This window comes from Salmo trutta, chromosome 34 (assembly GCF_901001165.1).
Source record: "Salmo trutta chromosome 34, fSalTru1.1, whole genome shotgun sequence".
Lineage (NCBI taxonomy): Eukaryota > Metazoa > Chordata > Actinopteri > Salmoniformes > Salmonidae > Salmo > Salmo trutta.
Window position 1 is genome coordinate 30,168,633 of NC_042990.1, and position 21,627 is coordinate 30,190,259.

General features: G+C 41.9%; 1 protein-coding gene across 4 annotated transcripts in view; it reads right to left on the reverse strand.

The window, feature by feature from the left end:
• LOC115173993 (nuclear pore complex protein Nup153) overlaps window positions 1-20,792 on the reverse strand; it is a 35,530-nt gene extending 14,738 nt beyond the window's left edge. The window contains exons 1-16 of one of the 4 annotated variants that reach the window (XM_029732565.1): window positions 20,652-20,792; window positions 12,168-12,378; window positions 10,404-10,691; window positions 9,989-10,161; window positions 9,652-9,780; window positions 8,142-8,258; window positions 7,599-7,643; window positions 7,463-7,516; window positions 4,134-4,262; window positions 2,478-2,660; window positions 2,139-2,246; window positions 1,814-1,918; window positions 1,615-1,699; window positions 1,405-1,506; window positions 587-1,165; window positions 196-387 (exon numbers count right to left, since the gene is read on the reverse strand). In XM_029732565.1, coding sequence (XP_029588425.1) covers window positions 196-387; window positions 587-1,165; window positions 1,405-1,506; window positions 1,615-1,699; window positions 1,814-1,918; window positions 2,139-2,246; window positions 2,478-2,660; window positions 4,134-4,262; window positions 7,463-7,516; window positions 7,599-7,643; window positions 8,142-8,258; window positions 9,652-9,780; window positions 9,989-10,161; window positions 10,404-10,691; window positions 12,168-12,378; window positions 20,652-20,729 — 2,578 coding nt within the window. In that variant the 5' untranslated portion in view covers window positions 20,730-20,792. Of the gene's footprint in view, window positions 1-195; window positions 388-586; window positions 1,166-1,404; window positions 1,507-1,614; window positions 1,700-1,813; window positions 1,919-2,138; window positions 2,247-2,477; window positions 2,661-4,133; window positions 4,263-7,462; window positions 7,517-7,598; window positions 7,644-8,141; window positions 8,259-9,651; window positions 9,781-9,988; window positions 10,162-10,403; window positions 10,692-12,167; window positions 12,382-20,651 lie in introns of all 4 variants that reach the window. The other 3 variants (XM_029732567.1, XM_029732566.1, XM_029732564.1) reach the window with 3 other exon arrangements.
• Window positions 20,793-21,627: the final 835 nt, after the last annotated feature.

Consider the following 21,627-nt stretch of genomic DNA (forward strand, 5'->3'; position numbering starts at 1 on the left):
TGAAAGAGACAGAGGATCACATTAATTAACTACTTCAGTATTCTGTATAAAAAAAAAAAAAGTATCACAAATTTCCTTAGCCTAGTTCAGGCTTCACATCTCTCCTCACTAATATCAAAGATCTTGCTACAATGACAAAGCCCTCTAACGAAGCCTCTATAACACACAAAGATGGCAGTTGACAGCTGTACGTACATTTAGGCTCTACTTTAGCCCCAGGCTTGAGGGTCTGACAGGCCACACACGCCTGGTCTGCTCCCTTGTTCTGAACACAGCACACGTCACACTCCCACGCTCCATCTGGCTTCTTGAACTGGGCCCCAAAGCCTAGTAGAGGAGTGGTGCTGACAGGGGCGGGAGTTAGAGATGGAGTCGCTGCCGTCCCTCCTGTTAGGTAGATGAAGATATGAGCGATAAGCAAAAATGTATACATTAATTTGCACCAGATTTCTTTAAAATCTTCTGATGCAAAATGAACAGTGGGCCAAGATAGCAGTATTGAGACAAATTCTCTCAATGGCAACTTCATGAGAAAAAAACACTAAGCAAAAAAACAAGACACCAGGTTGTTCTCTCTTCTCATTACCTGGCTTAGTGCTCATACAGGAAACACACTTGATGTCCTGCGCCTTGTTCTGCACCATGCACATGTCACACTCCCACGCTCCCTCTGGCTTCTTAAACTTGTCCCCGAAACCCAAGAGGGGGGCAGCAGCGGGCAGAGTCTTAGCCTCCGAGAAGGCATGCAGGGTCAGTGTGGCTTTAACTCCAGTCCCAGGCTTGGCTGTCTCACAGGCCACACATTTGACCGCTTGAGGCTTGTTCTGAACCAGACAAGTGTCACAGTCCCAGCTTCCCGCAGACTTTGTGAACAGGGCTTCAAAACCAGCTGCAGTTGTAGTGGTGGAACCCTCCAGCCCGGACAGCGTTGTGAACTGTTCACTGTCGGTCTTCGCTAAAGTAGAGTTTGGATGTGGGGTCATACAGGCCACATACTTTGTGGCAGTGGGTTTATTCTTCACCATGCAGACGTCACAGTCCAAGGAGCCTGTGGGCGCTTTGAACAAGTCCCCAAGGGAGGGGGTGGTGGTGGTGGTGGACAGGGCTGGGGTCTCCTGGGGGGCTTTGGGGACAGGGGAGGTCTGAGTAAAAGGAACGGCAAACCCTATGGGAAAGAGATGGGGTTAAAAACCACCCTAAAACCAGAAATGAATATAAAGACACTATTTGAAAATACACTCATTTAAACCCACCATTAAAAAAGAGCCACAACACTGTCATGACAGATTACATAAGTAACGACAAATGATGGCAAATGACTTGTAAGTCGTATAAGAGAGAGAGATCAGGTTAAGCATTAATAGAAACGTCAAGGTTCTGTATTCATGTTTCCGTCATTCTCACCAGGTCCTTTGAGGAGCTCCAGCACACTGCCCTGTTTCAAAATCTTGGCTGGTTTAAACGGCCCTTCAAACTCCTCCATGCTCTCACTGGCAGCATGCTTCACTACAGAGACACCAATGGAAACAGAAGACAACCATTAGCTATGAAATTGGTTTCCCTTTACATCAAGGCTTGGATCTTGTTCCATTCCCGAAAGTGATCCACGCTTACCTGCTGCCACTACTGGGGTGACCATCTTCCCGTTGGATAGTGACAGACCCGTTTTCACTACAGGTGCACTGAAGGTAAATCCAGACTAAGAGACAGAACATGGTCAACATCTCATCATTGTTGAATGTCAGAACAGAAACAATATTCTACGGGGGTCACAGTGTCATCATAGCAGGTATACTCAAGCTGCGGGACTTACAGACGGGGATAAGGACGGTGGGCTAGCAGCAGTTGTCATGACAATAGGGGAGGAGAAAGTGAAAGGTGTGGAGGGAGGGGTAGAGGGGGCTGTAGTCGGTGGCACCTGAAAGACAGACAGACTTCATGGTCATTAGGATGGACACTAAACACATTTGGATACATTGAAATAAAGCCAACTGAAGATATTAAAAGTCAATGGCCGTGTACCAAATGGCACCAAAAATAGTGCACTTCTTTTAAGCAGGGCCCTATTGTGCCAAAAGTAATGCACTTTTAAGGGAATAAGGTGCCCTATGGACACAGTCAAATGGAGCTGGACGGACCTCGTTAATGACGGGCTCCACCAGGACAGGTGTGGTCGTGACAACAGGCTTGGGGAAGCTGGGCAGACTGATTGATGTGTTGGCCGGCAGGGCCGGTAGCTCAGCAATCTGAAGAGAGGAGTCAGAGTGTAGAAAACCGTTAGCAGTACTATACATTAACCAGAATATCTCTACTACACATAGCGGCATATGGCAGTAATTGCCTTGAACAATTAGACAATGGTTTCAACCCAACCACCCAGAAACATTTCAGAACCAACCAATCATTTATTGCCTGGATCACAAACTTCTCGCCAGACAGAATAGAAGGGGTCATATAGATAAGAGATGTGTACCCACCTCGTCTTCAGGTCGTTTGGACGAGGGTCTTGTGCTGGTCCTCTCCCTCTTCATCTTCCCTCCTCCTGACCCTGTGCTGCTTGTTGCAGGAGTGCTGGACAGAGGGTAGGTGGGCAGGCTGCTGCTTGTGCTTTGACAAGGACCTGCCACTGCTTCAGGAATCAGAGGGGATTGTCTTGTGGGCTGGAGAGGAGGGAGTAAAGGGTAGGGTTAAACATGAAGCATAAATATGTCTGGTTCTATGGACTGGCTGTAATTTGGAAAGCAACTATATGGAATAAAACAACTTCAGCTTGTTAAGGCTTCTACACATCTATCCAACTGGATGCGTTTTAAAGAATCAGCCCGGTGTGTAGTCTCAGTTGGTAGGGCTGGGCTATACGGCCTACAAATCCTATCTAGATTTTTTCAAACTTATGTGCGATGCACAATATAAAGTATAACCCCCCCCCCCCATGTCTAAATAAGCTTTGTTTCACAATCAAAGGTCAATACACCACAATTCAAAACAGCCAGGAATAATCAAATGAATTCAGGGCTTGTAAAATCATACCTAGGCTAAATATAAGCCTTCCACAAGCATAACTTAATTATTTATTTTATCAAAATAGTTTAACCTGCTTTTTTTTGCAATAATCACTGATCTGGCTTTCAAGTATGTCTATGAAAATGCCATTTTTGAACAACGCACATCCACTAATGACGACACACTTCTGGTAGCAGGCATTATAGAACATTAACACAGGTCACAATCTCAAGCCCATGTATTTAAAGTCTAGCCAACTTGGATCTAACTTGCTTGCTAAAAAAACAAAAAACAGGACAGTTGAACTATTATGAACACACCCTCCTGTCCGCCACCAACTGTTTGAACAGCCTGTTCACTTTGTTTAGATGTTGAAATCCAGCATCCTACCTGGATAAGGAGATTTCTAAGAATGACAAAGAGTTGCCAATTCCTTACATAAATGCGTCTTTTCATGCTCATTGCACATTTATAAAACACAAACTAGACAGCTAGCGAATAAGCCTGTGGCTAAGAAGCTGCTAGAGGTACGTGGCACCGCAATGCCACGCGTGACAAACTGAGCATTCATTTCCCACAATCATGTTCATTGATGCTCTCGTTTTAGAAGGGTCTGCTCTGGTTCTACATTTTGAGAGATGAGGCATTTACAAACATCTCATCCATTACAGTAAAATAACATTAAGCGTTTCTGTCTCCATATGACCTATTCTTTTGAACAGAACCTCAAATAGCGAGTTTAAAACTGCTTGTTGTCAGAGGAAGAAGTTCTTGGTCATTGTGATGAAGGGCAGAGGCTTGGTGTCTGTGTGCGAGTGGGAAGGTGCACAGTGCACACAGAACAAAGGAGACGAGACCAAACACACATAAAACCAAACGAAAAATGAATGCGATACAGGCATTTGGAACATGACACCAAAACATACATTCAAATTAATTAACTTGATATAAATCGCCCAGCCCTAGTTGCTGGTCATCATAATTGGTCCCAATTCAACATGTAGAAACAGCCATAGAGAGTCTGATTTGGGGGTAAACTTCAACACATCGATAGTTAAGTTGGCTGTAGTTGTATGGATGCCTAGAAGCCATTAGGTGACTAATCTGGAGGTGGTGGAGGGGGTCCTCACCGTGCCTCCGGGGGTCTGGGTCAGGCCCCCGGGGGTCAGAGAGGGCCTGAAGGACATTGAGCGGCTCCCAGACACCAACGCTGCAGCCGGGATAACCAATTTCTGGACTGGGGGGAGGGGAGAGTCCAGCTGGAGGGGAACACACAGAAAAGTAATAAATATTCAAAACAATGTGTCCCAGGCACACACGAATACAAACATTTTAAAAGTCCATCACTGGCAGCATTTGGTAAGCTAACACACCCACACCCCTCCCTGCTCCATTTTAACCTATTCTAGCAATGTGGGTCAACACACAAGTTAACCTGTTTCTACATATGCATTGCTTGCAGTTTGGGGTTTTAGGCTGGGTTTCTGTATAGCACTTTGGTGATGTAACAAGGGCTTTATAAACACATTTGATTGACTGAACCTAGCAATCTCAGGTCATACATTACACATATTCTTACCTCCCTTCAGTAACAGTTTGGTATAAAGAATACGAAGACAAGCCTTGATGTTTCCTTTAAGTGACGTTTATTGTACTTCATTTTTTGAATCAGCTCCGTTTCTTTCTGTTCCTCTCTCCGTCTCTGTAGCTTCCGGGTCTGACGGAATAAGGACCTGAGCTATGGCAAATAGGGCTGGCTTTGTAGTGCCTGTCCATGTGAATGGGCGTATTGGAAGACAACCCCACCGCTACTGACAGGGTATGTAAATGTTTATATTTAAGCATAAGGGCCGAGGGGGTGTGGTATATGGCGAATATACCACAGCTAAGGGCTGTTCTTATGCATGACGCAACACGGAGTGCCTGGATACAGCCCTTAGCCATGGTAAAGCAGCCATATACCACAACCTCCCAAGGTTTTGAAGATGAACACTAGCTGGGCGATATGGACCAAAATCCATTTCACAATAAAAGTATTAAATTACCACAATAACAAATAGAATTCTAAGTTCATAACATTAACCTGTCTGGGCTAGGGGGCAGTATTTTCACGGCCGGATGAAAAACGTACCCAATTTAAACAGGTTACTACTCTGGCCCAGAAACTATAATATGCATATTATTAGTAGATTTGGATAGAAAACACTATGAAGTTTCTAAAACTGTTTGGTGTCTGTGAGTATAACAGAACTCATATGGCAGGCAAAAACCTGAGAAAAATCCAAGCAGGAAGTGGAAAGTCAGAATTGTAGTTCTTTTGATTCTCTATCGAAGCTACAGTGTCTGTGGGGTGACGTTGCACTTCCTAAGGCTTCCATTGGCTGTCTAAAGCCTTCAGAAAGTGGTTTGAGCATTCTCCTGTCACTGGGCAGATAATAGGAGCTCAGTTTCTGAGTGGACTGCCTGGCAACAAAGGGATTGGATATGCGCGGTCACACTAGCACGCCGTTCCTTCTTGAATGAATATGCCATTGTCCGGTTTGAATATTAAATTGCAATTTTACGTTAAAAATACCATAAAGACTGATTTTAAACAGCATTTGACATGCTTCTAAGTACGGTAATGGAACATTTTGACTTTGTCTCTCATTCCGCGCTCGCGCGTTATGCCTTCGGATAAGTGATCTGTACGCACGAACAAAACGGAGGTATTTGTACATAAATATGGATTATTTCAAACAAAAACAACATTTCATGTGGAAGTAGCAGTCCTGGGAGTGCATTCTGACGAAGATCAGCAAAGGCAAGAGAATATTTCTAATACTAATTCTGAGTTTAGGTTGCCCCGAACTTGGCGGGTGTCTGAATAGCTCGCCGTGATGGCTGAGCTATGTACTTGGAATATTGAAAAATGTGCTTTCTCCGTAAAGCTATTTTAAAATCTGACACAGCAGTTGCATCCAGGAGTAGTCCATCTATAAATCTTTAAATAATTATTATATATTTTGTCAACGTTTATGAGTATTTTTGTAAATTGATGTGCACATTCAGACGTTTTGGTGGGAATACATTTTCTGAACATCACGTGCCAATTTAAAATGCTGTTTTCGGATATAAATATGAACTTTATCGAACAAAACATACATGTATCGTGTAACATAATGTCCTAGGAGTGTCATCTGATGAAGATCGTCAAAGGTTAGTGCTTCATTTAGCTGTGTTTTGGGTTTTATTGACACATGTCCTTGCTTGGAAAATGGCTGTGTGATTATTTTTGTCTATGTACTCTCCTAACATAATCTAATGTTTTGCTTTCGCTGTAAAGCCTTTTTGAAATCGGACAATGTGGTTACATCAAGGAGAAGTGTATCTTTAAAATGGTGTAAAATAATTCAACTTTGTCAAACATACAACTATGACATTTTGTTGTTTTTGAATTTGCCGCCCTGATATTTCACTGCCTGTGTCCCGCAGGTGGGACGCTAACGTCCCACGTAGCCCATAGAAGTTAATGTGCACTAGTTATATATACTACCCATAAAACTACTTTAGCCCTAGTCGCACGGGACTAGTATTACTACAGAACGTTGGTTATATAATTATCACTTCAGAATGTTCATTACTACAGACGATTCGGAAGGGATTTGCTTTTTTCCAAACTGCCCCCTGTAATTCTTTCTTTTTTCTCTCTAAATTGACAGTTATGACGGAAGCCCGGAGGTTTTTTATTCTAGGCGTGAAGATATTTCAACATGTCCAGGTGATAGGGCCCCACTGATAACTCCAGCTTGGTTCCCAAGTTTCTAAAACATACCATCTTTGGTATCGTGTCGCCATAATATTTGAATTGAGGAAGTGTGATCATAATCATGTGAATATTTTAGCGATCCGCTGTACGTTCTTAATGCCTTCAGATGTGAGTTAAACAGCGCACTTGCACCCAAGATGGGTTTTAAGGCTATGGATGAGAAATTGATCTTATTTCCAAACATTTAGGTCAGTTGTATGCTGCTTTGCGATCTATTAACAGCAAGGTTTACATTAAATAGGCGCAATAAACTCAGACATTTCTCTCAAAAAACAGGGATGTCGATTCGCACGGGACTAGTACTTTCAGAGGACCTTCGAGTTCACAAAAAAAAATATTATTCTGTCTGGAATTATTACTCTCCTGTAATGTAAAAATAACTGACATGGAAGATTTGGACGGGACTGAAATTACAGTTGTGGTCTTCTGTGCGCGAGCACATAATTACATTACCCAACCTCCTCCAGTAAAACTAAATTACTTCCGAATAAGGCTTTTGACTGTTGTAGCTATCAAGTGTCCCATTCACAATCATCCATATTAGCAAACTTACTTCATTTCAAAATTCACATTTCTCTAGTAGATTATTTACCGTAATGAATGATACAAGCAAAATGTCCATGATAACGGGTCGGTGTCTCAAACACGTACCCGTTTTTTTGGGGCCTGGAAATGTGAAAGGTCTAGAGTGCTGCCATCAGGGGACTGCAGGACATAAGAGAAAGAAATGTGAGCTATGTGCCAACAATTCAGAATAATAAAAGAGAGAGAAATTCACAAAACTTACTTTTGACAAGGGAGAGGACACCGTAGAGGGGATTCTCTTGGCATCCTGTTAAGACAAACACACAAATTATGCATTTGTTACCATAAATAACTTCCTACAGAGACAGAAATATCTACCATAGCTTGGTAGCCAACTGGACACAACAGGAGGTTGGTGGCACCTTAATTGGGGAGGACGGACTCATGGTAATGGCTGGAGCAGAATGAGTGGAAAGAAATCAAATACATCAAACACATGGTTTCCATGTGTTTGATGCCATTCTATTTGCTCCGTTCCAGCCATTTTTATGAGCTGTTCTCACCTCAGCAGCCTCCACTGCTTGACATGTAAACATTATTTCCTTGTGAGGATTCACCACTACAAATGGCTTCGACAGAAATGTAGGCCTAACAGCTGACACTAATACTATATACACAGAGGATCTATACAACACTTTTCTAATCAGATGGTTCTGTAGCCATTCTGCCAAGCTGAAATGGCCCCTGTTAATGCGAATCTGAGGGGTCCATATTTAATTCAACGTAAACAACTATTGGTACACACAGCGAGGGGGCTGGACATCCGCTCCAGGGACTGTAAGATGCGTCGGGCGGTAGCGCTGGTAACCCCACAGGGCGGAGCCCCAGCAGGCTTAGCCTTGATCTGTCGCCGCAATGGAGCCTAGAGGGGAAATACACATCCATCAATCACATTCTATTTACATAGAGAAGCACTTTCAACAAACCCATTTGCCACAAAATGGTTAACGGCAAACATGGTTTTAATGAATGTCAGGTTAGTTAAACAGCAGTGGTGGAAAGGCAGAGCTTTGGTCAAGTCGTGCTGCAGGTTAATACCCTGTACCTCCTGTTAATGTTCAGCACAAGGCATCAAACAGCTCAGGGGTGGCGTTAACGCAGGAAAAAAGATCACGCATAAGAAAAATATTGCTGTGTTTTTGAAACACAGATCTAAAATCCTTCTTATTGTAATATCTGCCCAGCATCAGACTAATTGTGTGCTTCAGTTGCACTTCTCCACTCGGATGAGAATTCACAAACGTGCATTCTGTCAGCAGACAGCGCTCAGACTGAAGTGTAGGTACTTTTCTCAGTGTAGCCAGCCTAGTTCTTTGGTAAAATACAAGATTAACTTCAAGAAAAACATTAGGAAATGTAGATGGATATATAATTTCTATGATAAACAGAAATATGATGGCCATGCATCATTTTTGCAAAAAAGCAATTTTACTTGTGTGGCTGCTAGCCAAATAGTGATGCATTTCTGTGAAGCTATTTTCTGCCGAATGTGTCGCAATAATGTATTTTCTGTGAAGGAAAACTATAGTTGCACGCCCCGATCACTCAATTCGGGAACCAAAATAACACTTCACTTTCAATATAAAACAGCAGATTTCTCAGCTCTTACATGTCCCCTGCAGCTCCATTTCCCCTGACTAACATAGTATTTCCTATCTGTTATTATTCAGCACAGGGCATCACAGCTCTATTTCCCCTGACTAACATAATATCTGTTATTATTCAGCACAGGGCATCACAGCTCTATTTCCCCTGACTAACATAATATCTGTTATTATTCAGCACAGGGCATCACAGCTCTATTTCCCCTGACTAACATAATATCTGTTATTATTCAGCACAGGGCATCACATCTCTATTTCCCCTGACTAACATAAATATCTGTTATTATTCAGCACAGGGCATCACAGCTCTATTTCCCCTGACTAACATATTATCTGTTATTATTCAGCACAGGGCATCACAGCTCTATTTCTCCTGACTAACATAATATCTGTTATTATTCAGCACAGGGCATCACAGCTCTATTTCCCGTGACTAACATAATATCTGTTATTATTCAGCACAGGGCATCACAGCTCTATTTCCCGTGACGAACATAATATCTCCTATCCGTTTGAAATTAAAATGTTGGTGCTGGCAGGCCAGAATATTGCTTTTGGGGGGGGGGGGGGGGGGGGGGGGAGAGATTGCTTGCCGAGGAGAAAATCTATAGGGAAAACACTTGTGAGTTGTAGTGGAGTGGGGAGCATTACCTGGTAAGGTGTGGCTGTGCGTGAGCGGGCTGTTCTAACAGCAGCTGCTCCCCCGTAGGTAGTCTTCCCTGGGTAGAAGGGGGAATCCCCCAACTGACTGGCGTTCAGCACTGAACTGCTCAACGTAGACTAGTGGACAAGAAAAACATGGAGGCCGCATGTCAAACAATCACAACGGCTCAAAAACAGTTTCCAAGCCACATGTATGTATGTATGTATGTATGCAGGTTTTCTTGTAACGAATCGATCATTATTGCAGCTGATCAAAGTAAATCACCTTATAATCGATAGCTAAGCAAGTAATGTTAGAGTTTGCGGAATCTCGACTGGCACTCACAGTGGAGGACTGACTTGACTGACTGACACTCACAGTGGAGGAAGTCCCAAAGACAGACAGGTTGAACGCAGGCTTCTTGAGACTGGACTGGGACTGCTGGGGCCCAGAGTGGGTCCGGTCCATCTCCAGAGAACAGAGCTGGGGTAGCAACGTGGTCTTAAAGTTTGGTACATCTGGGTACAGTGAAGAGACATTGTGTGATTACTCAAACTTGTGTCATGCAAATATGTAACAAAGGACTGAATTTCAGTAGTACTGGCTATGGATGCTAAAATGTTATTTTCAAAATTTGGGAAATTATTTCTTAAAGCCACTTTCAAATCATTAAAATATATTCTGCTGACTCTAGAACTCAACAGGATTGTTCGTGGCGAAAACGTGATTCAGTACTCTTACCACACACAATCCACACTACCTTTTTCTGATGCACGTGATGAGAAGCCGCTGGTGGTGGAGATGTTGTCATCCTCGTGCTGGGAGCTGTTGTCCTTGATCTCCTTGACTAGGGAGAAGCTGGTCGACGCCCCAGCGAAGGGGCCCCCAGCGAAGGGGGCGGAGGAGGTGGAGGGCTGGGAGAAAAGGGAGCTTGGTCTCCCCAGGGCAGGGGAGGCATCCAGGGAGGGGAAATGGAGGTGGGAGCGGTTGAGGGGGGGCCTCGACAGAACATCCTGGAAGTTCAGGGATACCCTGCTTGTCGAAGGCTCTGGAGGGGTAGAGGAGAAATGACTAGGGTTAAGATAGGTTGATCCATATTTTGAGCTTCAAAATTGCAATGAAGGGGACCCTTCTCCAGGCTTTTGACATTAACGATCAGTCTGCTGCACAAAAACGGTGTTATGGCTTTACACCTCCTATATTGTGGCTAAAGAGCTGTCTAACAGAACACAGGTGTTCTTTAATGGAAGCCTCTCCAACATAATCCAGGTAGAATCAGGAAGTCATGGATTGAATGTGCATTGAATTCTAAATAAATCATTGACAGTGTCACCAGCAAAGCACCCCCACACCACCTCCTCCATGCTTCACGGTGGGAAATGCACGTGGAGATCATCCGTTCACCCACACCGTGTCTCACAAAGACATGGCAGTTGGAACCAAAAATCTCAAATTTGGACTCCAGACCAAAAGGACAAATTTCCACCAGTCTAATGTCCATTGCTTGTGTTTCTTGGCCCAAGCAAGTCTCTTCTTATTGGTGTCCTTTAGTAGTGGTTTCTTTGCACCAATTCAACCTTGAAGGCCTGATTCAAGCAGTCTCATCTCAACATCAACTGTTCAGAGGTGTCTGTTTCTTGAACTCTGAAGCATTTATTTGTGCTGCAATTTCTGAGGCTGGTAACAAATGAACTTATCCTCTGTAGCAGAGGTACCTCTGGGTCTTCCATTCCTGTGGTGGTCCTCATGAGAGCCAGTTTCATCATAGCGCTTGATGGTTTATGCGACCACACTTGAAGAAATTTCAAAGTTCTTGAAATTTTCCGTATTGACTGAACTTCATGTCTTAAAGTAATTATGGACTGTTGTCTCTCTTAGCTTATTTGAGCTGTTCTTGCCATAATATGGGCTTGGTATTATAGCAAATAGGGCTATCTTGGCTCAAACACATTAAGAAGGAATGAAATTCCACAAATTAACTATTAATAAGGTATACCTGTTAACTGAAATGCATTCCAGGTGAAGCTGGTTGAGAGAATGCCAAGAGTGCAAAGCTGTCATGAAGGCAAAGGGTGGCTATTTGAAGAATCTCAAATATAACACACTTTTTTGGTTACTACATGATTCCATGTGTTATTTCATAGTTTTGATGTCTTCACTATTATTCTACAATGTAGAAAATAGTAAAAATAAAGAAAAACCCTTGAATGAGTAGGTGTTCTAAAACTTTTGACCTGTAGTGAGGTATGGGCCTGAGGGCACAAACGTAGTGTTGTGAATTCTGTAATGAATGTATTGTAATGTTGTTAAAATTGTATAACTGCCTTAAATTTTGCCGGACCCCAGGAAGAGCGGGCAGCAGCTAATGGGGATCCATAATAAATACGACTACTGGAATTAGGCTACACAATCCCAAAACAAAGGATAAAATATATGAAAATATATTACGACCACAATGTGCTAGATCTCTGCCATATGGCATAAATATATTTGATATACTGTATAATATGCCATATCAGCTCACCTGTATTACTGGTAGCGGGCTCCGCAGAGTCCCATCCATCAGGAAGGGGGTCTAACTCCTCACTGCCATTAGGAGGGGCCTGACTGTTCGGCTCCTCCCCCAACATGGCCCCTCCCCCTTCTGCAGTCTCCCCGTTTGTGAAGTATTTCTGCATCCAGGAAGGAACGATGCTCTTGACTGTGTCTGTCACTCGACTAATCAGGCCTGACTGCTGCTGGTGAACAGAAAGAAGAAACAAGGATGGAGATAATAGCGGAGGGAGAAAGAAATGGGAAGGAGGGAGATATTTAGGACAATAAGTTGATATTTAATGAGAAAATAAAAACAATAATGATGAGCATCTATTTGGTGAACATCTGTTATGTGTTGAGAGGAATGTGTTACTAGGTATTGATCGAGAGACAGAGCAGTGGGTGCACGGCAAAGTCATTCCTCTCAAGCGAAGCCCTACTTAAAAGCTCTTAGTAGCCATGTTTCCATTAACTTGTCCAGTGATTGTGTCAATATTTACTAAGTTTGCATTGAAAATAAATGCAACAATTATCTGCTATGGTGTGTTTCCATTTAAATGGTCTTCAATAGATAGAAAAAGCTGTATATAATGATGTCACAGCAAAGAATAACAAATGTTTTGCTAAAACCTAGAGTGTCTAATAAAAATGACGTGGTTGAAGTGTTTCCATTAACCATTTAGGCAAATCGACATTAATAAATTACAGCCTGTCTGCCCTCCCACCTATCTGTCTCATGTCTCAGGTAGCCTGCAAAAGCCAGCATGGATAGAATCAAATCAAATGTGATTTGTCACATGCGCCAAATACAACAGGTGTTGACCTTACAGTGAAATGCTTACTCACAAGCCCTTATCCAACAATGCAGTTCAAGAAATAGAGTTAAGAAAATATTTACTGAAACAAAAAAACAGGCTATATACAGGGGTACTGGTACTGAGTCAATGTGTGGGGGTACATGTTAGTCAAAGTAATTTGTACATGTAGGTAGGAGTAAAGTGACTATGCATAGATAAAACAGTAAGTAGCAGGGTAAAAAAACACTGGGGGGGGGGCAATGTAAATAGTCAGGGTGGCCATTGGATTAATTGTTCAGCAGCCTTATAGCTTGGGGTTAGGAGCTGTTAAGGAGCCTTTTGGACGTAGACTTGGCGCTCCAGTACTGCTTGACTTGCGGTAGAGACAACACTATGACTTGGGTGACTGGAGTCGGACAATATTTTGGGCTTTCCTCTGACACTGCCTAGTATAGAGGTCCTGGATGCAGGAAGCTTGGCCCCAGTGATGTACTACGCCGTACGCACTGCCCTCTGTAGCGCCTTACGGTCAGATGCCGAGCAGTTGCCATACCAGGCGGTGATGCAACCGGTCAGGATGCTCTTGATGGTGCAGCTGTAGAACTTTGAGGATCTGGGGACCCATGACAAATCTTTTCAGTCTTCTGAGGGGGAAAGGTGTGGTCGTGCCCTCTTCACAACTGTCTTGGTGTGGCCATGCAGTCGTGGGTAAACAGGGAGTACAGGAGAGGACTAAGCACGCACCTCTGAGGGGCCCCCGTGTTAAGGATCAGCGTGGCAGATGTGTTGGTGCCTACCCTTATCACCTGGGGGCGGCCCGTCAGGAAGTCCAGGATCCAGTTGCAGAGAGAGGTGTTTAGTCCCAGGGTCCTTAGCTTAGTGATGAGCTTGGAAGAAACTATGGTGTTGAACGCTGAGCTATAGTCAATGAATAGCATTCTCTCACTGCTGTTCTTTTGTCCAGGTGGGAAAGAGCAGTGTGGAGTGCAATAGAGAATGCATCATCTGTGGATCTGTTGGGGCGGTATGTGAATTGAAGTGGGTCTAGGGCATCTGGGATGATGCTGTTGATGTGAGCCATGACCAGCCTTACAAAAGCACGTGATGGCTACCGAATGCAAGAATTTACTAATACTTGAAATATTCGAATAAGTCTCATCTGCCAATGTATAGCCACAGCCCATGGTGAAACTTACTGTAGAGCTGAAATAATTGGATGGTGAAACTTGCATCCAGCCAACCAGAAAAGTGAGGCAAAGCAAGTCAGGCATTCTTGAAAGATTAAGCAAGCAGTAGGCATTTAGAATTAAATGTAGAGACTGGAGCTTTGATAACATACCTTCTCAATTATTCAACAATCATTTGTCACAAGTAAGTTTGACAAAAGAAAAATCCACCCTGTCGAACAGATAAAAATGTTGTTGATCTTCAAAACATTTCTCCTATAGCTGCCGTTTCCATTAAACATGTCGCATTTTTTTTTGCGACATTGCTTGTGTCAAATAAACCTGGGTCAATGGGAACTTGACTAATGAACAGTGGGCCAGACAAGAGTCTGATGCAGCACGGAGCTGGTGCAGCACGGAGCTGGTGCTGCAGTTAATAATGCAATAACAGTACACCCATCTTCTACAGTATATCTAAGCCTATCAACGAGTTACGAGGGACATGCTTCCTGTCTTTAAACCAATATCACAATACAAGATAGTCCCTAAGTGCTACCCAGCTCCATTAACTACACTAAAATGTCCTTTTAGAATGGTTCTGCAGAAACCTCAAGCCTGGGTAAATTTTTGTTGCAGCAGTATAGAGAAAAAGAGAGGACAAGGGGATGTAAAAATGATGTTGCTAGCACCACTTCATATGTACATCGGCTAGTCTACTCTCTTGGGAGCTTTCTACTCCTGATAACGACCATATCTTCCACTCCACTTCTGCTTAACTGCTAAAGCACTGCTTATCTGTAAAAAGCACCAGTTGCGCAGCGCATCTGCTATTCAACCTGTCCACACTAAATCCACAGTGTTTTACCAAGCACGGACCAGTGTAAACAATCACTCTAGATAAGTCTAACTAACCCATGTACCAGGCCCAGCCTCTCAGAGGGCCATTTAGAGCTTGCATGCCTTTGAACGCAGCTCTTGTGATTCTACGGATTTAAGGACACTGCATTTCTCATGTGAATGGGGCCATGAGACCACAGGACCATGCCAGAATGCTGCTCTTATTGTTCTCCCAGGAAGCACTTCTGTGTGGGGTTGAAACAGTGAGATGAGGGTGAATAGGGTCTGGCAGTGTACAATTGACAGATGAAGTTCAAGTGAACCAAAGAGCTGCTAGCCTATACAACAAACTGGACAATGTGTCTGACTGACCGTAGGCTTTTCAAATCCAAAAAGGCCAAGTTCTGTGCGCATTTCAAACCACCGCAGTCATACAGAGCAGCAGTTGAACTTGCATCTGTCCCATTACATGTGCCAGCACAACCATAACTCATAATTAAGGACCACTACTAAAGCTGCCAGATTTCAAACCCTCTGTCAACACGAGCTCGTGGCGCCACACAAACACATAAATGCAATGTTTATGTGCAATGATTTCCTATATGACTGGAAGAGCCTACAACATCACAATATGCCCCTGAGCTAGGGGTAGTTAGCTCCATGACTCACTTTCTGACTAGAGACCACACATGTTTAAACAAGACTACTAGGCCTTCCTATATCAGTACGGGGGGGGGGGGTGTAATCTACAAGGGAGTGCATGCACGGTCAAGGGAGGCCCAATCTATCTGTAAAGTTAAGAGAAGCTACATGGTTGGTCCACCACAGTTCAAAATGGCAGACAAAGTGAGAGTGGGTTTACTGGAAATCCCCCCGCAACCAAAATTATTTATTAGCGATTTCACTCTCCAGTAACATGAAAAAAGCTGCTGTGATGACACCATTCCAAACGTTTACATTAAAAACTGAGTAGGTCTACTGCTTCCCTCTCAAGCATTTCCCAGTTGATAGGAGAGAATTTATGCTTGTGGGGTCCAATGAAACAAATGGAATAATCAGCTGACATGAAGGCCCAAACAAAACCCCAACTGGAAGTTTGAGTTCACTGGTCGAAAGTAAACTCCAAGTGAAACATTCCACTAGTTTGCTTTGGCCTACACATGCTCTTTATTATTACTGCTGGCAGACTATCTGCTATCACTTTCCAATGACCAATCTAGTAGGGATGCACAATATAGTCGATGAACATATTGGAATAGGACGATATTTACTAAAAATGATAACATCGGTATCGGTCCCAAGTCTAATTTATCGCTAATGTGCAAAACCGATGTCAAAGCTGACATACATATCTATTTAACATAGGTACATGACGTAATGACGCCGCACAACATTTTGCGCTACACATGGCACACAGCATTCCTAACCTAACCAACAATGTCTGTTGTGTGGATGGCGCAGGCAACAAGTCGAGCAGTCATTTGAAAGAGTAAGAAAATTTCAGCAAGACAACTCAAAGACAAAATTCATTAAACGCCAAGATAATGGAATCCATTGCCCTTGACAATCAACCGTTCTCTGTCGTGTGAGATGTTCGCTTTCGCCAACTGGTCAAGCACCGGTAAACGTTACCCTACCAGAGTTATACAGTAACAGCATCACTACTATTAGCTTCACGACATACTATGGAACACCGCTCGGGTCTTTGCATTTCAAAAAAGATACGTCAAATAACACAGCTCTATTATAGAATGTTGTGTGTTCTGAATTTGCACGTGCAAGCCAAGCGCCACCACTACTATCAGGAGCACTGTCAAAGCTGTAAAAAGTCTGCAAACAAGCAAACACCAATCATGAACGATGTGTTTACAATACCGCGTTGGTAATAAAGTATTTTTTGTTTGACCACAACTTCTGGGGTACCTAGCTAGCACCAATACAACCAGCCTGAAAACAAATGACCAATAGAAACTAATCATTTTCATTATTCTTAGCAATGATTTTGGAATCCTTGTAACTAAGTATTAGCTAGGTAGCCACTTGTTGTTCGCCTACTGAAATTGAACTTCATTAAATTAAAAGAAATAGCTAGCCAGCCACTTAACCCTGTTGCCCAAAGCTAACGTTATAAGTAGCCAGCTAGCTTAATCTGGCTAGTGAGGCTCGACCAGACCGGGTTGTGAAGCTAGCCACAATAAGGATTAGGCACAATAGTGGAATTTGCGGTTTGCCTTCAAAAAAAAGGTGTCATTGACAGTGATGCAGATGGATACTACAATTGGTGGAATCATGCAATATTTAGACTAGATAATGTTAAACAAGGTTGGAATGTGACAATGAAATGGGGTATCAGTCTACTCGATCTACACAGAACACAACTGTGAAGAGTTTACGCAAATATTAGCGTTGTAGCTCTTATCGCGGGACTACGACTGTGTGAAATCACCTCACCAGTCAGCCTATTGCGTGTATTGACATTCATTTTGCACTATAGAGCTTCACCTAAGGATTGGGGATCAATGAAATGGGGTATCAGTCTACTCAATACCCAAGACATTATTTCCCATGTCCTCAGAGTTATCAGACTCAAAAACATCCACGAAGTATTGTTTTTCCTCAGGAATAGTGTTCAATACACATAGGTTGACAATAAATGTGGCTCAATTCACAGTTGTTTCAGAGACCAGCAATAAGAGGTACGATGCTAATGTTCTCTGGGTGTCACTGAGTAGACTGATACCTATGGATTGTGGATCAATGACTTGGGGTAAGGCTCTACAGTGAAATAAGTATGCCCCAATGCAATTCTAAAGTATAATACATCAGTGAGACTAACAGATTTTTGTCAAATTAACAAATTGTCTTTTGTTGATTTTATATAACATTACAAGCTCGTTTAGCATGATCTATTCAATTATGGCATAATTCTACTATTTGTATTCATTTGCATCACTGTCAATGTTTTATTTCACCTTTATTTAACCAGGTAGGCAAGTTGAGAACAAGTTCTCATTTACAATTGCGACCTGGCCAAGATAAAGCAAAGCAGTTCGACACATACAACAACACAGAGTTACACATGGAGTAAAACAAACATACAGGCAATAATACAGTAGAAAAATAAGTTTATATACAATGTGAGCAAATGAGGTGAGATATGGGAGGTAAAGGCCATGGTGGCAAAGTAAATACAATATAGCAAGTAAAACACTGGAATGGTAGATTTGGTCAGTGACAGTTTTATTTTGAAGGCTAACCACAAAGTTCACTATTGTGGCTAGCTTCACATAGATGGGTCAGACCACCATCAATCAAATAAGAACTGTCTTATAAATTAGGGTTATTTTAGATGACACCTATCTATATAGTTAGCTAACTATAGCTACTGAAACACATGGTTTGCTATGTTTTTGGGGAAGAACATTGTTTGCATCCATGAGCTAGATAGTTTTTATTTATGACCATCACCGTAGGTGCTTGAGACAACTTTACCAGCATCATAGCATACATAGATGAATCGATGAATAGCGATGAATATGAAATACGAGTAATAGCGCAATCAATGTGTAATAACTATGTAGAAAATGTATGAACACGTTAAATTATTATGTGACGTGCAGTCATATTCAGGTAAAATAACAGTAGTGTTATTTGACATGCAAAGACCCCATAGTATGAGAAATCCTGGTTGAGAATGACATGACTGACCAAATGAACAACAAAACAGCACAGAATGTAAGTGAAAGAAATAGGTCTTGATTATGTCTTACTGGTAATGGGGACATAGGTAAATGCCAACAAAATGTATTTTTGATCATTGTGATATGTAACCTTTATTTAACTAGGCAAGTCAGTTAAGAACAAATTCTTATTTCCAATGACGGCCTACCCTGGGCCAATTGTGCTCCACCCTATGGGACTCCCAATAACAGCCAGATGTGATACAGCCTGGATTCGAACCAGGGACTGTAGCGACGCCTCTCACACTGAGATGCAGTGCCTTAGACTGCTGCATCCATGTGTTACCTATTTAATTGTACTAGAATGCTTAAAAGGAGGCTAAAATTGTAAATACCTGTATCGTTTCTTTGGCAAGGAAAATATCAGATATCGGTCAAAAAAAATTGCCCAGGGACAATTAATTTATAGGGAACTCCTAAATGGTGCATTGTCCCTGTCATCTGAAATAAATATATATATAAATAAAATAGATTTACTGACATGTATTGAGGACAATGAAAACCTACTGTGGGATTTCATGTCAAGTTAATGGTCCTGAAAATCTGGATAATGATATGACTTAGAATGACCCTGTTCTAAACAACATGGACAACCATTACCAGTCATTCTAAAATCCCATCCAACAGACTGGTTGCAAGTCAAATAAGCGGGACCTGTATTGAATTTACCTGCAAAAAAATAAATATCCACAAAAATCAGGTGAGCAGTCCAATAAATCCCAGTTACTTTCTGCAGTTTACTGCCGTTATCTAGCTAGATAAATAAGAAATTAGCTAGGAATCTATATAAATATCAAGAACAGCGCAACACAAGTTAGCTACTACACAGATATTCGAATTTCCAACTGTAGCTACACAACAACAAAAAAATCACCTACAACTAGCAAGCAGTACGACTAACGTAGAGGGATCAATGAACCCTGCTCAGTGCATATGTATCCCGCCTTTCTTGTGGTGTGTTCTCACTGGGCTACGACTGGTTACGTTTCCACACCGCCTCACATTTATGCCCCTTTCGAAATGTACAAAACCAGGTCATAATATTGCCTTGATTTAAAGAAATATGGTAACAGACTGAATAGCTACCATCACGGACTAATGTTGACAGTTAGTTTACTTATTGTATTTGTGTTGCCTTTGCTTTGTAACGTTAGATTGTTACCACATCGTAACGTTAACTAGCCTCTACTTGCTTAGCTAGTGGTCACTAAAACAATACTTTATTAACTAACGTTACCGAACTCGTTAACTATCACAGTGCGCACTACATATTAACGTTAGCTAGCAACTAGTATCTAGCTAAACGGATAAAGAAACGGAAATATACCCCACTGCCGACTGTATTTAAAAACATAGAAAATATATAGTTAAATACTTTCATGATTTAAGTTAGATAATGTAAGCCACAAAGAACTGATATGATATGCCATAGCTAACGTTACATGACAATGACGTTGGCAGCGAGACAATGAAAAGCTAACAAATGATACCTAGCTTGTACATTTGGCTAGCTGTTAGCATCATAACCTAGATAACTACTTGCTAGTGCATAGCTACGCAGCAGGTACGCAAACTTGACAAGAAGCCAGTGTTACGTCTAAGCTAGTAAAGTACAATATTTCTACACGACAGCGTGTTAAATAAGTATGGCTGCCGTTAGTCTTACAGTAAACTGTCTTAAAAAGATACACACCTGTTAACAGATATTCGCTGGTAATATTAGCTTGTTCCCCGAACCAGCAAAATGTCTATCACTTTGCTAAATTAGCTAGTTAGCTAGCTTGACACAGCGTGGAGGCCATGAGCGCTAAGACTAGGCCGCACAAAATGTCTCAAAGAAAACAATAACACAAGAGCGAAAAGACAACTGTTAACAAACTACATGCTAGCCTTCAATGTGGAACATCCATACGAACTTGGTCATTTCATTTACCTGTTTGCTTTTGGCGTAAGGTTTAGAAGCGATATGATATCTTCTGCTTCTAATTTTCCCTCCACCCGTGTCCGCCATGGCTAGATCGAATCTCGACTAGCCGCCAGATAGTTGTCCTGTCATATCCTTGAGTTCAGCGCGCTCAGTCCTCCAACATACCATCATGCAAGGAAGCTTCACGTAAATGAGAACTATGGGAAATGTAGTTTAGGCATTAATCACGCTTGTGCGCCTCTGCCAATAACTCTTAAATGTCAATTTTCAAAGGCCTTTGGTTTGACAAGGGTATTAATTTCGTATGCGATTTGTTAGACAACACAGGGGAGTTTCTGCCGTTTGATGAGTTTATTGGTCAATTTCAGGTTAATATTACTCAGAGAAAATATATTAAGGTTCGCAAAGCAATTCCACTTCCTTTACTTGGACTTATTCAGAACACTTTGCTGTATTGTCAGGTTGTTCCCACTTTTCCATGTTTACAAATGAATGACTTGAACCTTTTGGATAAAAACAAATCAACAATAAGTGGATACGATTGTCAGTTAAGTAATTTTTGGTGATTATAATTCAATATATTGCTATGGAAGTGACCAACCCATGCTATGGTCAAAAACGACTACTTTTTACCAGGTTAATTGTCCAGTTATCCCAAAAGTTAAAGAAACTTATTTAAAAAAAAATTCTTCCATCTAGCCAATTAAGGACTCATTGTACAAAAGATTCAAATTTGACAAAGTGCATTGTGTTTTTTGTTCCTCTGATTCTGAATCTATAGAGCATTTATTTTTTTCATGCCACCATTCCAGTAAACTATGGTTGTGTATAAAATCTCCAAAATTACCTATGTTTACCTTTGATGATGTTAAATGGCATTATGCTTATCCTTGTAATGACGATCATAACTATTTTATTAACATTATTATTGTCCTGGCCAAATAACTATATTCACAAATGTAAACATTGGTAGGAAAATTCC